Source organism: Oncorhynchus keta, chromosome 15 (assembly GCF_023373465.1).
Source record: "Oncorhynchus keta strain PuntledgeMale-10-30-2019 chromosome 15, Oket_V2, whole genome shotgun sequence".
Lineage (NCBI taxonomy): Eukaryota > Metazoa > Chordata > Actinopteri > Salmoniformes > Salmonidae > Oncorhynchus > Oncorhynchus keta.
Window position 1 is genome coordinate 43140104 of NC_068435.1, and position 16307 is coordinate 43156410.

The following is a 16307-nucleotide window of genomic DNA, read 5'->3' on the forward strand; positions in this document are numbered from 1 at the left end:
TAGCCCAGCTAAAGTTAGACACCTAGCTGAAGTTAGATACCTAGCTAAAGTTAGCCACAAAAAAAAATCTGAATTCGTAACATATAATACGTTTAGCAAATTCATAGCATATTGCACATTTGCAAATTGTAACCATATTGTACGTTTGGCAAATTCTTAACATATCATAATAATTGTAATACGTAACATATCATCCTTAATGGATGATGGACAACCATACATTTATACATACCATACGAAACTTAACATATCATATTAAATGGAGTGGTTTGGGTTTAGATACAGAATAATACAAAATACTCTGAGAGCAGGTTGAACATATCAATCTTCTGGTGAAGAACCTGATATGACCCTGTGGATAATGCATCAATAGCCTAATGATCCAGTAAATTGTAGGCTGCCTGGCATACAGCAGAGAACAATAAAAGGCCCTATGCATTGTCCATAATGACCCATATTTGTCTTTAAATGCGACTGTAGCTATACTGTCTGTTACCCGAGTGCTTTGTCCTCTAGCTCAGGGGCACTGCGCATCACAGCACCCGGCGTGTGTTTGTGCGCAGACTCATTAAACAGACCAACAAGACGTAAATAATCAACGGAAACTAAACATTAAAATCAAGCCTTGCCTTTAGACCACATATCTGTGCCAAGTTTATCCGCACAGTCCAGGAATCTCTAAGCAGGCTTAGAGGTCCTTTAGAAGTCCCCTTTTCGTTTTCAACGCGCGGATTGGTTACAGTGCAGCTCATTTGCATGCACCGCGGTATAAACCCTCCCGCCACTGCAGCCCTCTCGCGCTGGGAGAGCACACCTCGGAGCGAACACGGCGGAGAGAGTTAGGGCTTTATTACCTCGTCGTTCTAAAACGAACACTGTCGTATCCAACGAGACTTGGAAAGTGCTTTTGTTTGAATAAATAGTTGAGCCAAGCTCCAGACAGTTTTTAGTGGATTTTTGTTGTGTTATTTAAATTAGAAGGATGGGTATGAGAGGGTGGAATTGGTGGGTGCTGGTGTGCACCTCGCTGGCTGTCCTGCCCGCTCTCACGGAGGGCAAGACGGTGAAGTATGAGACATTTGAGGAGGACGCCCCGACGACTGTCATCGGAAACTTGGCCAAGGACATTTCAATCAGCCCCTCCTCGGGCTCCAAGACAAATTTCAGGATGATGAAGCAGTTCAACTCGTCTTTTATCCGTTTGAGGGAGAGCGACGGCCAGCTGACTATCGGAGAGAGAATTGACAGAGAGAGAATTTGCAAACACACCCTTCACTGCCTCATCGCATTTGATGTGGTCAGCTTCTCCAAAGAGCAGTTCAAACTCATCCACGTCGAGGTGGAGGTCAAGGACATCAACGACAATTCCCCCGAGTTCCCCCGGAAAGAGTCGAGTCTGGAGATCTCCGAAAACACAGCTGTGGGCACGCGGATCCCGTTAGACTTCGCTGTGGATGAGGACGTGGGTTTGAATTACATCCAGAGCTACCAGATATCCGTTAACAGTCACTTCACCATAGATGTGCTCAGCAGAGCCGACGGGGTTAAATATGCGGAGCTTGTGCTCATGAAGGAGCTGGACCGTGAGACACAGGCTTCCTATGCGCTCGAGCTGGTTGCTATGGATGGTGGCAACCCGTCCCGCACTGGAACGACTCGCATCAACGTCAAGGTGAAAGACTACAATGATAACAGCCCGGTGTTCGACAGGAACAATTTCTCAGTCGACCTCCCTGAGGACGCACCGGTAGGGTTTCTCTTACTGGACCTGAACGCAGAAGACCCGGATGAGGGGCTGAATGGGGAGGTGGTGTATGGGTTCGGTAACCAGGTGCCATCAGAGATTCGACAACTTTTCAGAGTGGACCGCAAAACGGGACGCCTCACCCTTGAGAGCCCCATTGACTTTGAAAGCAAAAAAACGTACGAATTCGACGTCCAGGCGACTGACCTGGGTCCAAACCCGAGCCCGGCTATCTGTAAGATAGTGGTGCAGGTGCAGGACGTTAACGACAACGCGCCAGAGATCTCCATCACGCCTATGACCTCCATCACGGCAGGAATCGCCTATATCACGGAGTCTGCGGCACGCGAGAGTTTTGTTGCTCTAGTCAGCACCTCGGACAGGGACTCTGGTGCTAACGGACAGGTGCACTGCACGCTCTACGGCCACGACCACTTCAGGTTGCAGCAGGCGTACGAGGACAGCTTCATGATCGTGAGCACAAGCCCGTTGGACCGGGAACAAATCCCTGAGTATAATCTAACAGTGGTGGCAGAGGACTTGGGTTCCCCACCATTCCGGACCATCACCCAGTACACCATCCGGTTAATGGACGAGAATGACAATGCCCCTGTGTTCAGTAAGCCGGTGTATGAAGTGGCTGTGGTGGAGAATAACGCACCGGGTGCTTACATCACCACGGTGGTCGCCAGGGACATGGACTTGGGCCACAATAGTAAGGTGAGCTACAAGCTCGCTGACGCCTATGTCATGGGCTCTCCGGTGTCCGCTTTTGTCTCACTGGACCCAGCGAGTGGCTCCCTTTATGCACTCAGGAGCTTCAACTATGAAGTCATGAAACAGCTCGAGCTCCGCATCACAGCCAGCGACGGTGGGTCCCCGCCCCTCACCGGAACCGCGACCGTTAACATTAGGATAGTGGACCAAAACGACAACGCACCTGTCATCAACCAGCCCGTGCTCAATAATGGGTCTGCGGAGGTTCTGCTGCCCCGGGATGCGCCCTCAGGCTACGTCATCACCCGGGTGGAGGCGCAAGATGCTGATGAGGGCTTGAATGCAGAGCTGTCCTACAGACTTGCCTTTGGAGAGGCATCCGTGTTCTCCGTTAACAAAGCCACCGGAGAGGTCTACCTCAACCGCGTGCTCAGTCACGGCGTGGACGAGACCCTGCGCGTGACCGTCACGGTGAGTGACAACGGGAGACCTGCGCTCACCACTGCCGCCACGCTTCACTTCCTCATCATTGCGGGCGCCCCTCCGAGCGACAGGACTGTGTACCGGGCAGGCAGCAGGGAGGCCGGGGAGCACACACAGTGGGACCTGTCAGTGGTGATTATCATCGTCCTCGCGGGGAGCTGCACGCTCCTGCTGTTAGCCATCATCCTCATCGCCACCACCTGCAACCGGCGGAAACGGGACAAGACTGGAGATGACACCGACTCGTACGGGGAGAAGGAGACTCTGGAAAGAGGCAAAAACAACGGCGACAACCCTCTGCTGCCGCTCCACGGAGTCGTGGGAGGGTTTGAAGCCCACACCTTCTCGAGCCAGCCTGGTTTTGCCGGGGAACACACTGGTAGCAGTGACCTGTGCTCCGCCTCAGAAGATGGGAGCGAGGCCCCGTGCGTCTACGAACCGGACAGCAAATCCAAGGTGAGATTCTGTTCCCTCTCCCCCTTCCTCTCACTCTCTTTCTCTGCATGTGCAGCCTCATACAGTGCTCTTGTAATGTGTTACTGTCCATGGTGCTGAACTGTGCTGTTTCTCTTTTCCACAGGGCTACTCCACTCTGCCCGGCTACGGAAACGGCTACAATAACGGTAAAGAAGTGGTCAGACCAATCACCATCTGGAAGGGCAACTCCTACACCACCATCTCTGCAAGAGACCCCGCATTCAGCGGGAAGGACAGCGGGAAAGGCGACAGTGACTTTAACGACAGCGATAGTGACATCAGTGGCACCGACCTGAAGAAGGAGGGAGCACTGGTACCCCCCATGGGTGGCCAGAGTGGTAAGAGATACTTCTATTTCTGTACCATAACCATTACAGTCATTCGAAGGAAGTCAATGTGTACAGGGTTTTGCGCTTCTGTTTGGTCGCACAAGGAGACTAAGCTCTCTCTCTCTCTCTCTCTCTCTCTCTCTCTCTCTCTCTCTCTCTCTCTCTCTCTCTCTCTCTCTCTCTCTCTCTCTCTCTCTCTCTCTCTCTCTCTCTCTCTCTCTCTCTCTCTCTCTCTCTCTCTCTCTCTCTCTCTCTCTCTCTCTCTCTCTCTCTCTCTCTCTCTCTCTCTCTCTCTCTCTCTCAGGTCTATGGGCGTGTACCAGTGAGTGTAAGATTCTGGGTCATTCTGACCGCTGCTGGAGCCCTACCACTGTCCACGCTAACACCGGTCCCTCGCCCGTCCCCACCCCTACAGGCCAGACTCTCTCCTCCTTCAACAGTCTCTCCAAGACGGCCTCGCTGCCCCGAGACTCGCTCCGGCGGGACAATTATTACCAGGCGCACATCCCCAAAACAACCGGCCTGCAGAGTGTGTATGAGAAGGTTCTGCATAGAGAATATGACTATGTCCTGGTCACTCCTCCCATACCCATGAGAGTTCAGGAGATTAGTGAAATCACTATCCCAGTCTACGGTCCGACCACCACACGGTGTCCCAGCAATGAAGTCTAAAGAAGAACCTAAATAACAGCATTCAAAAATGTGTTTCATTTCGTTTATAAAACCATGACAATGAGAATTACATGTTGCTTACAAATGTAGGAGATTATTTGTCATGCAAATTAGTTTGTATATCCTAAAGAATATTTGTGTATTTTGAATTTTTAAGTGTTTCAATGTAAAAGTCACATTTGGACTCTGTATCCAATCACTGTTATGACTTTGTTGGACATATACTGTGTAACTTATGCAAGGATTTGTACATAAAGAGAGTTTATTTTTTTATAAAAATCATAATTAAACACCGACGATGTGTACATATGAATTGTAATTATACTGATTCTAAGGCATGCCTACTATTAAAATGGCCCAGAAACCACGGTTTTGATGCCGGAGACCCAATGTATCAAGTTGATAACTATGTATGAATTTATTTAAATGCAATGATGTAATAATTGTTTCGATTTTCTATCACCATATTCGAAAGAAAATAAACGTTGAAATACCGTTTTGAGACCTTAATCTTGTCCCCGACTTATTTCTGTTCACTCACTCCTACATCAACCTATTTAAGACATGCTGCTCTTAGTCCTGGAGGGATAAGGGAGCTCAATGAAAAGTGCTTCTATGTTATTAAACGGAGCCTTATTAATCAAGGCACTTTGCCCCCTTTGACAATTAAATAATAGCCCTAATACTGCTGTACAATTGGAGCCGAGAGGTGTCGCTATTGAAAAAAACGGTGCGCTCTGACAGGACAGTGGAGGAGTGAAGGGGGACATTTCACCTACAACCGAATATAAACGGCGAACCTCGTCTCGTCTACATTTGATTGATAATGTAGTTTGACTATTGGCAACAAAACGATCTTGCGGTCTATTCATTCTCGCCAGAGGCTAGCAGTCGGAGCCAATCAAACTCATCAATAAGATTAACATACTCATCCGTGTATATTATAATCTCCAGGGGTTTCTGCATGTCTAAAGAGTCTAATACAGTCTGTAAACCGACCTCCTCAAGGCACAGAATAAAAAAACAGTTGCGCACAGCACTCAATTATAGCGCACACGCCCAATGGGCGCCTATGCGTAAAAGCACGCCTGTTACGTTTGGATAGAGAACTATAGTCGATTGACTATTGCCTTTAACCACAGGATGTAATTCATGTGTTTGGTAATAAAGCATGTCATGATAACTCAATCAGCGCACATACAGCGGGAACTAGATACCCCACGTCTCCTTTGAGATAAGCATTTTGGATGGATATTTGTTCCCATGGGGCCTTCACTGAGTGGCCCATACTGTATCGTTAGCTCGAGATAGGACGCCACACATTCCGCAGGATCCACCTCGGACCTTCGGGCCGTTAGAACTGAGGGAGAGTGAGTGAGTGAGTGAGTGAGTGAGTGAGAGAGAGAGAGAGAGAGAGAGAGACTACTACAAGAGCAGCTCAGATACCCTCTGACTGAGCGTATTGGATGTTCCAGGGTGATTTAAGGAAAGTCTTCCTTCCAGCCTCTGCGTCAGCTACGCACGTTTACTTCATTTGTGTTCCACCTACGGAACAATCCGCGTTACCGTTTGAATAGGACTCCCAAAGAAATGTTGGAGAAATACATTAATATAACCCAGACGTTTTCCACTGCGCATCGTATATGCCTGTCAAATGTAAATACACACATTTTGACAAAGGGCTTTCTTAGGTCGTGTAGGCCCACGCTGTCTGGACGCGTTTTGCACAGAAGGTAGCGCACTTGTCCTGTTGTTGGTTCAAGATCCGAACAGCCTGTTCTCTCTCAGTCTTCCAAAGCCATAATAACATCGTTCTACTCTGCATTCCTTGATGGACCCCTGTCCCGAGGCAGGGCGCCAAGCCAACATAATGACCATTTTAAAAGATTCCCGGTGTGACACGCCGCACGCGCATACTTTCATAACAATCATCGCGCATGAATAGGCAGTTTGGTTAGCCCTGCCCTGTCCCAGAGAAAGAGAGAGAGAGAGAGAGAGAGAGAGAGAGAGAGAGAGAGAGAGAGCTAAGAGAGAGAGAGACAGGGAGGGAGAGCGAGAGAGAGGATTAGTGGACACCTTTGCTCAGGCTCTCAGACCCACTCGCAGCCATGGCCGAGAGTTCAGATAAAGTGCCCATCGCTTTAGCGGGACCCGAGGACCTGCAACAGTTTATGCCACCTGTAAGTAGACTATCATATATCGTTGCTTGAGTTTCTAAATGATATACCTGTGCCAGGTAGCCTAGGCTAGGGTCAGGAGTTTTATGTGGCCATTCCACGAAGACACCTGCTAATCTTTACGTAGGTGTTGATGTTGAGTTGGACTTTATGAAGGCAACGCATTATAAATGATTTATAAACCTTTTTTTTTTTACAAACAATTTCCAATTTGCGAACCCAGTTTAGGTGGCATTCATGTAAATTATTGATGTGTTCATCTCAGGCATACACTGCGGTGGCAGTTAAACCGGTGGCCACCGGCCGCCTGCTGAAGTCCGGGATTGTGGTTTTGATCGCCGGGGCAATACTGCTGCTGTTCGGGGCTATCGGAGCTTTTTACTTCTGGAATATTAACGACAAACATGTAAGAGTTTTAACATGAATCCTTCTGTAATAATGGACTACAGCGAATTTAAGAGGCATTGGGCCTTGAACCAGCGACTCTAGTCTCTGGCAGGCCTAATGTTAAAAGCTGATAAATCATATCATTGTGTTGAGCTATGCCATTTAGGTGTTGGAGCGCTTGGTAGAAGTCAAGAGCGTATAATGAATGGAAGCCTTGTGTTTCTGAGACTTGGGAGGGGGGAGGGGAAGGGGGGCTCATAGGGTCCTGCTGATGTCCCGGGGACGAGAGGTGTAATCGAGGTAAGCCTAGGCTACTGTCGAATAATAAAACAATTATGTATATGATTTGAATGCATTTTTTAGCTATAGGCCTGCAGTATAAATGCATTGCCTGAACGAGAATAGGAAAATAATTTGGTTGTTTTTGACGCTGCTTCTAGGATGGAGATGGGGGTGTCAACAAAGCCCACCCATTATGAAGAAGGAGAAGAAAACACTCCTGCCCCCGAGGCAGATAGAGAATTTACCCCCCCCCACCGCCCCCCACCACACACACCAAACTCCTTCTTGCAGATGTTATAACATTCCCTGTGTGTGTGTGTGTGTGCCAGGTCTACAACGTCCACTACAGCATGAGTATTAATGGTAAGGTGGAGGAGGGCTCCATGGAGATTGATGCTACCAACAACATGGAGAGGTTCCGTACTGGGAGTGGAAATGAGGAGGCAGTGGAGGTCCACGACTTCCAGATTGTACGTTTGACACAACAGCAACAGAAATGATTCCAATTCCATTTGGTACATCGAAGGCTACATCAATTTTGTAACATGTCAGATGCACATTGTTATTTTCTTTACAAGCAACTTCCTCTCCACCCCAGGGTTTAACTGGTATCCGTTTTGCTGGAGGAGAGAAGTGTTACATTAAGACCCAGGTCAAAGCTCATCTGCCTGACGTGGAAACACTCAACAAAGACTCTCTTCTATTCGACCTGGTAGGAATGACCTGCTCTCCTGCTCTCTCTCTCTCTCTCTCTCTCTCTCTCTCTCTCTCTCTCTCTCTCTCTCTCTCTCTCTCTCTCTCTCTCTCTCTCTCTCTCTCTCTCTCTCTCTCTCTCTCTCTCTCTCTCTCTCTCTCTCTCTCTCTGGGTTACCTATGGCCACGACACACCTATCTCTACTGTCAGACACAGTTAACATTGGTTGTGTGTTGTGGGGGGTTGGGGTAGATATAGAGACTGAGTTCATTTAAGCGATTACAGGAGAGATGTATGATGAACTGAGTGGTTTACTGGCTGGGTTGGCTGTGTGGTTGTGTGTGTGTGTGTGTCTGTGGTTAGTTGGCTCGGATGTGTTTAGCCCGAGGGTAAGGGCTTGTTCAAGTAAAGGAAGAGATTGTAGCAGATTGGTATCCAGCCCCAAACATGAGCTCTCTCTCGCTCTGATCTGGAGGATCTCTTCTGGCACAAACTATCCAAATCAAATTTCAAATCAAATTTATTTATATAGCCCTTTGTACATCAGCTGATATCTCAAAGTGCTGTACAGAAACCCAGCCTAAAACCCCAAACAGCAAACAATGCAGGTGTAAAAGCACGGTGGCTAGGAAAAACTCCCTCAAAGGCCAAAACCAGGAAGAAACCTAGATGAGGAAGGGAGTGGGGTGGACAGTCCTCTTCTGGCTGTGCCGGGTAGAGATTATAACAGAACATGACCAAGATGTTCAAATGTTCATAAATGACCAGCATGGTCGAATAGTAATAAGGCAGAACAGTTGAAACTGGAGCAGCAGCACAGTCAGGTGGACTGGGGACAGCACATCTGAGCCTTCATGTCAGTGTAGTCCTGGGGCACGGTCCTAGGGCTCAGGTCAGTGAAACTGGAGCAGGAGCATGGCCAGGTGGACTGGGGACAGTTTGTGAGTGCATGTCAGGTAGTCCTGGGACTGGCCCAAAGAGGCTTTCTGATTATTTAAAGAAAGAGAGAAGGAGAGAATCCAGAGATCATTAGATTCACACAGGCCATCCGAATAGGACAGGAGAAGTACGCACAGATATAACAAACTGACCCTACGCCCCTGACACATAAACTACTGCAGCATAAATACTGGAGGCTGAGACAGGAGGGGTCAGGAGACACTGTGGCCCCATCCGAGGACAAGACCTGTGATCTGGTCTCACCTGACGTACATAACTCCCCCACCCCCCATACCGCAAGTCATGTGTGATAACCCTAACTGTCATGTTGTCCATTTCTCTCAAAGTGAAGTCAGTTAAGAAGTATTTGATGGGAAGGTGAGCCGAGAGGACACCCACACACACACACCCGCCAACACACATACACACGCGCGCGCCACTCAGAGAGAGGGATTGCTTTCACTCGTGAGTCATGTTTTCACAGTCTCTCTCTGGCCAAACTGAAATGAGGCGGGTTGGATCAACACACTGATCTTAACAACATCTGAACAAGCCTGTCAAGCTGTCACAGTGCTGCAAGATGTCTGTGTTTCTGTCTGCGCGTTTGTGAGTGCGTGTAAGCTGTCCCACTGCCCAAATGAGGCTTTCTGATTATTTAAATCAGTTAGCGCTGTGTATGCTCCATGCACACATCATTAAACATCACGCAGGCCATCGCACGCACGCACGCACGCACGCACGCACACACACACACACACACACGCCTCTCTGCCTCGTCAACAGCCGTTTATTTATTCCACTGTGTGTGCTAGACAGTGTATGTTTGTGTGTATGTTGGGCTCAGTGAGATGTGGTTATAATAGTAGCTGCAGGCTGGTCTTCCAACAATATCCCAGTATTTACATTTTGTCCAGGAGGTGGCATAAATGTTTATGGGTGAAGTGAAAGTACAATACATGACCAAAAGTACTTGGACACCTGCTTGTCGAAAATCTCATTCCAAAATCAAGGGCATTAATATGGAGTTTCATGAAGCTCCCGACGAACAGTTCTTGTACTTACGTTGCTGCCAGAGGCAGTTTGGAACTCGGTAGTGAGTGTTGCAACTGAGGACAGGTAATTTTTACGTGCTATGCGCTTTAGCACTTGGTGGTCCCGTTCTGTGAGATTGTGTGGCCTACCACTTTGCAGCTGAACCGTTGTTTCTCCTAGACGTTTTTACTTCACCATAACAGCACTTACAGTTAACCGAAATTTGACAAACTGACTTGTTGGAAAGGTGCCAGGTTGAGTGGCACTGAGCTCTTCAGTAAGGCCATTCTACTGCCAATGTTCGCCCGTGGAGATTGCATGGCTGTGTGATCGATTTTATACACCTGTCAGCAATGGGTTTGGCTGAAATAGCAGAATCCACAAATTTGAAGGGGTGTCCACATACTTTTGTATATATAATGTAAGTAAGGATGAAGGTTGGTACCATAAAAACCTTGACGGTTAAGTTTAGGCAATAACTCTGACTGGTTACGGTAAGGGTTAATGTTTGTGACAGGGTGAAAACAATAACTCTGACTGGTTAAGGTAAGGGTTAAGGTTTGTGACAGGGTGAAAACAATAACTGACTGGTTAAGGTAAGGGTTAAGGTTTGTGACAGGGTGAAAACAATAACTCTGACTGGTTAAGGTAAGGGTTAAGGTTTGTGACAGGGTGAAAACAATAACTCTGACTGGTTAAGGTAAGGGTTAAGGGTTGTGACAGTGTGAAAACAATAACTCTGACTGGTTAAGGTAAGGGTTAAGGTTTGTGACAGGGTGAAAACAATAACTCTGACTGGTTAAGGTAAGGGTTAAGGTTTGTGACAGGGTGAAAACAGAAACCATTTTAAACGATTGCCTTGCACTGGGATTGAACCCGCGATCCTTGCCTGGCAAGCCGCTCGAGAGTAAAATGTGCTCACGCTGCCCCTATTGGACGGTAATTGAAGGCATCTCCAAACGTCCTCGGGACGTGGACAAACGTTGAATACGGAAGTCTATCCGGTGTGATCTTGCTGGGTTGTCGGTTGTGATTTAGTGATGGGAACTATGGAGACGATAAACTCTTATCAGTGTCAACACACACACACAAACACAGACAAACACAGACAGACAGACAGAGAATGGGTTAGGTAAACTCATCAGTCCTGCACTGGAGAACGCTTGCTGTTGCTTGTCCACCAAGCTAATCATTTAAAATGAAAAATAAAAGTGTGTACATGTAGGTTAGATGATAGCATTCCCCTAACTATCTGTTACCTGTTGAGTAACCAGTAACACATGTATATTACTCTAGTAATACAATAATATTATTCATGTTAGCAGTGTGTGTGTGCATGTGATCTACACATCAGCAGGGAGACTTTATCAAATGTAGGCCATCCTGCTTTTCCGTCCAGCTTGTTGACTTGATGTGAATGATTCTTGACGTTGTTGAAGCGCCTAAACGCTGGAGAGAATCTGAGGGCTTCTCATAGACAGGAGAGCTCCTGTGTCTTCGGCTGAATCTACCCTTGGGGATGAGTAAAGTACGTTTCTAACCCAGATCCAATCTGTCTGTCTAATGAACACCAGGTCAGGAACTATATATTTACAAGAATGCTTGAGGGATATCCCTTTTGCGCCATGCACTTTGCTTGGTTTCATTAAGAAAACATGCAAAGGGTTAAAAACAGACAATGAGGAACGAGACAGGAAACCACATTAAAACAAACAAGGGGGTCGAAAGAGTCGCAAGAATATTGCAATTATACAGGAAAATCAGCCAGACAGTGTAAACCCAGGGACATTCCTTAAAAGCCTGTCTGTCTGTCTGTCTGTCTGTCAGTCAGAGCCGAGAGCTACTTTTTTTGTTTCTTTTTGTTTGTATTGTCACATCCACTGGTGCAGTGAAATGGGTTGTTTTAATTGGGCTCGATTCAATCTGTAGCGCTGAAGATCTTTAAAACGCCAAGCGTTCGCGGAGACTGCGTTCACGCCACGGGTAAACTGCACGTCGGCTCAAATGGGAACGACCTTTAAAACGTCAATGCGCAGATTTTCAACGCCGTAGATTGTATATAGGCCTTATAGGATACACATTTTAACCTTCATCCTGTAATTACATTAATCCACCCCCCCCAACCTCCCCTATCTCTCTCTCCAGGAGGATGAGGTGATGCCTGCTAAGTTTGAGGAGGACTCTCTGATCTGGGTGGCGGCTGACATGCCCCTCTCTGACCCCACCTTCCTCAGCTCCAAGATCCGCGATTTGTGTGGAAGCCTGCCAATCTTCTGGCTCCGCCCTACCTACCCCAACGGTACCCAATAAGCACCTTTATATTCTCACACACAAGTCCTTATATGGGAGTAGTAAAGTGTGTATTTTGAAGGACAACAATAAGTTGTGAAAGCGACTGGTCATCTCCAAACAATGCACATAGCAACATGATGCACTGGAGATAAGCAAAACAGTACAATTAGTGTTTTCTTTTCACAATTAGTATTAAAACATTAAAAACACCTTTCTAATAATGAGTTGCGCACCCCTCCCTCAATTTGTCAGGACATGGACTCTACAAGGTGCTGAAAGCGTTCCACAGGGATGCTGGCCCATGTTGACTTCAATGCTTCCCACAGTTGTGTCAAGTTGGCTCGATGTCCTTTGGGTGGTGGACCATTCTTTATACACAGGAAACTGTTGAGCGTGAAAACACAGCAGCGTTCTTGACACAAACTCCTGCCTAGACCTGGAGTGTGTGCGAGACCTACTACCAAACCCTGTTCAAAAGGCACTTCAATCTTTTGTCTTGCCCGTTCACCCTCTGAATGGCACACACACACACAATCCATGTCTCAATTGTCTCCAGGCTTAAAAATCCTTCTTTAACCCGTCTCCTCCCCTTCGTCTGCACTGATTGAAGTGGATTTAGCAAGTGACACCAATAAGGGATCACCTGGTCTGTCTGTCATGGAAAGAGATGGTGTTCTTAATGTTTTGTGCACTCAGTGTAGGTGTGGTGCTTCCAAAGGGGGCTCCAATAACGCCCTGATGTCAACATGCCTAGATGGCATATTGACAGTCTCTGTGCCCTCCCCAGGTGGGCAGAGGAAGAGGAGGGCAGCCCCTCGGCAGCGCCGCCAGGCACCGGGGGCAGAGGAGGAAGTGGACCCGGAAGCAGAATTTAACCCTGAGAACCCCTATCATGTGAGTGCCTTCGCCCACTCAATCAGCGTGCTGTGTAACTTCAAATTCCAGCGGCACAGCTCGAATGTTTGGCCTTCATAGACCGTGTTTGTTGTGTCACCACAGGCCTGTTCTAACAACCAGACTGCACATCCTCTTAGAGACACAGTATAATGTTACGCGCTCACGCCCATGTCAACAGCTGAGCGTCTGACAACGGGTCAAATGGTTCCTGTCCCTTCTCTCTCCCAGCATGCACAGCTGTGTGAGAAGGAACGGATGCTGGGTTCACGGCATCACCCTGAGCGGCCACGCTTGTCACCCCAACTGTGTGTGGGTGTGTGTGTGTGCACGCCTGTCCCTCAGAGCATGTGTGTGTGTGTGTGTGAGAGAGAGATTGCTGTCACCCTGAGTCTGTCTGCGCCTCAGAGTCTCCTTTAGAATACCTAACTAAAGTTCCATTGAGGCTCTGTGTGAATAGCTCCACTATGAATCTCCCCACACCCTGTACCCCCTCCATGTGTAGGCCTCTAGACTCCCCCTAATCCCGACTGCTCCTCCCCCAGGCATCCCTAGACCACCACAGACATAGAACAGACCTAGAACTCAGTGTTTGCATTTCAGATAAACCATTAAGTAAGAAATTATATTCCTTAGTTCTTCAGAGATGCATTTCTACATAGACATGTCTACAGATGCTGCTACTACCAGTATTTAACACGACTTCTCCCCTCTCACTCAACCTGTAGCGTGGTCTGGAGGGCGAGGAGGGCACAATGACCTTTGACCCCATGCTGGACCACCAGGGCGTGTGCTGTACGGAGTGCCGGAGGAGTCACACCCAGTGCCAGAGGATCTGTGAGCCCCTGGGCGGGTTCCAACCCTGGCCATACCACTACCGCGGGTGCAGGGTGGCCTGCAGAGTCATCATGCCCTGCCGCTGGTGGGTGGGTCGCATCCTGGGCATCCTCTAAACACCCCCTGCCTAGACCTGGAGTGGTAGAATCCAGAGAAAGACAGGTGGTGAGAGAGAGAGAGGAAAGAAAAACAGAGGGGGGGATAGGTCAACCAAACTGAGTACTTAGCTTGGCTAGGTATAGTGCAGTTCACTTCCGATTTGGGCAAGGGAGGAAGAGCGAGACAAAGATTATTATTATTATTATTATTTTTTAAAGGGGAGTGAGCAAACAATCAAGGATATTCAGTTTTCAACCATAACAGAGAAATATATGTATGCTGTAAGACATACGGTAGGTAGGCTACAATACGTTGTATATCATTATTCATACCATACTCTTTAAGAGTACTTGCATACTACATACCCTGTGGTGACAACCTGTCTGATCTTGTCACCCTGAAACCAAACATTAAAAGACTTTATATATTTTCTGTCGTTCTCTCATTAGTGACTGACACGACGGTTAGTGATGTGTAAACTTACCTTTCAGTTTTTCCTTTTGCCTTTTTTGATGGAAACAAATGTAAGAAATAAGTCTTCTGTAGGCAGAAGTTAAAGTATACGAGTTGGGACGAGACGGTCAGCTGTGTGTGTCTGTAGCTATTCATCATGCTCGTGAGAAGTGTTTCTGTCCTCCAGACCGTTGCTATTCATTTCCCCAACAGTTTCTCCAGAAGTAGAGCCTACCAACATCTACTGTATACCGTCTGGTATTCTCCATCAGCATTAAATAACTATTTCAAAGTGCAAAAATCAATGAATAAAATGTTATTTTAACCATATAAACGCAGCATTTTTGCATCACTCGATCATATTAAACACATTAGTTCAGTAATGTACTGACCTGAACAGAGAAGACAACTCATATGGTACAAAGCAAATTAGTCTACTGTATAATATGGTTGAACAGCAGAGATCAATGATACTATACATACAGTACACATGCAGGCACACTTCCGCAAGCAGCTGTATGTACATGCACACACACACACACAGGAGTTTATACCCAAACGCAGTAGTTGATCAATAAGGTTAAAAAAAAACTGGAGCGCCTCAGAGTTTGAGAGGTCTGGGCGACTATGATGAGACTAAAAGACCATGCAGCCGTCACGCTCTGATCTTACCCGCGATGCAAAGTGCTTAGCTCCTTTTGATGTCAGGAGAGCAGCTTCAGGCAGGGGTATGGGAGGGGGCAGTGTGTGTGTGTGTGTGTGATGCAGTTATATCCGAAGCCAAAAACAAGTTGATTGTCACGAGAGATGAAACGATGTGCAATGAATCTAACACAACTCAGCGAGGAAGGGGTGTGTGAGTGAGTACGATTTTAAAACTTAACTAGGTGTGAGAGCTGATGATGCGGATAGCAGGCAGGCAGATGCATATTAATGCTCCCGTGCTTCTTTTACGCAACGCCCACTCGTAGCAGAGAGAAGCGGAGTGTGTGTGTGTGTGAGGATGAGGTCTATGCCTTCTCTAATATAGTAGATTAGAACAGTACGATAAGCGTGTTTGGGATTGGTGATGCTAGCCTTCTTCAGGTCTCAACACTAAAACACAGTAAAACTCAAAATTGGTGATCCAGAAAATAAATCATTTATTTACATTGAAGTTTGAATCACATTGAGGAAAAGGAAATTAAGACTCCAGACTTCCATTTCATGACCGTATTGCTGCTGATGTGGAAAAAGAAATTCTACGAGTGTACAGAAAAAAAAAAAGTTTTAATTTTTCATGAAAGCAGTGAATGAGGCGATAGCAACATTTCCAACCCAAAACCCACCCCAGAAAAACGACAGGCTTTAAAAACAAGAACCGGCCATTGCTGAGACACAAGAAGAGGTGAAAAGGGTTTCTGTTTCAACTCATTGCCGCCTTTAACCAGGTTAACCATCAAACAGCCAGAACTGACCATGACGATGATTCCTACTGTTTCTATGAGATCTAGGAAAGACAGTTTGATATATCTATGACAGTCTTCATAGAGTGTGAGAATGGTTTAATGAGGGTAAAGAGTGGTTTCTGGATCGCTGCTGAGAATCACCAAAGCTCTAAAAACCAATATTGACAGAGACTGGAAGGGGGAGGTGTTGGAAAAGGTGGGTTTTGGCGAATAAGGTGGACGTCCACAGGAGGCAAAGAGAGAACGAGAGAGTTGGCCGGGAGAAAGCAATATTGACAGACGGCCTGGGATGAGGAGTGTGTGTGGGGGTAGAGGAGATATGGGGCGGTCCACTTGAGGAAGAGAGGGGGA

At 47.1% G+C, this 16307-nt stretch overlaps 3 protein-coding genes across 4 annotated transcripts in view; 2 read left to right on the top strand and 1 right to left on the bottom strand.

Moving 5' to 3' along the window:
* The first annotated feature begins 273 nt into the window (after positions 1–273).
* Positions 274–4932, top strand: LOC118395152 (protocadherin-8-like). Its single transcript, XM_035788922.1, has 3 exons — positions 274–3400; positions 3525–3759; positions 4055–4932. Exons 1-3 carry the CDS (start codon positions 983–985, stop codon positions 4420–4422), a joined length of 3021 nt encoding a protein of 1006 aa, XP_035644815.1. The 5' UTR covers positions 274–982; the 3' UTR covers positions 4423–4932.
* Positions 4933–6439: 1507 nt separating this feature from the next.
* On the top strand, positions 6440–14485 carry LOC118395255 (leukocyte cell-derived chemotaxin 1-like). Its single transcript, XM_052464189.1, has 7 exons — positions 6440–6602; positions 6865–7005; positions 7598–7738; positions 7867–7980; positions 12079–12232; positions 13013–13119; positions 13848–14485. The coding sequence occupies exons 1-7, from the start codon at positions 6531–6533 to the stop codon at positions 14070–14072; spliced, it is 954 nt and encodes a 317-aa protein (XP_052320149.1). The 5' UTR covers positions 6440–6530; the 3' UTR covers positions 14073–14485.
* A 1141-nt stretch (positions 14486–15626) lies between these two features.
* The window catches only part of sugt1 (SGT1 homolog, MIS12 kinetochore complex assembly cochaperone), a 32529-nt gene continuing 31848 nt past the window's right edge, over positions 15627–16307 (bottom strand). For both annotated transcript variants that reach the window (XM_052464188.1, XM_052464187.1), the window contains exon 14: positions 15627–16307. This exon is cut by the window's right edge and continues 145 nt beyond it. The gene's annotated coding sequence lies outside the window, so the exon portion shown is untranslated.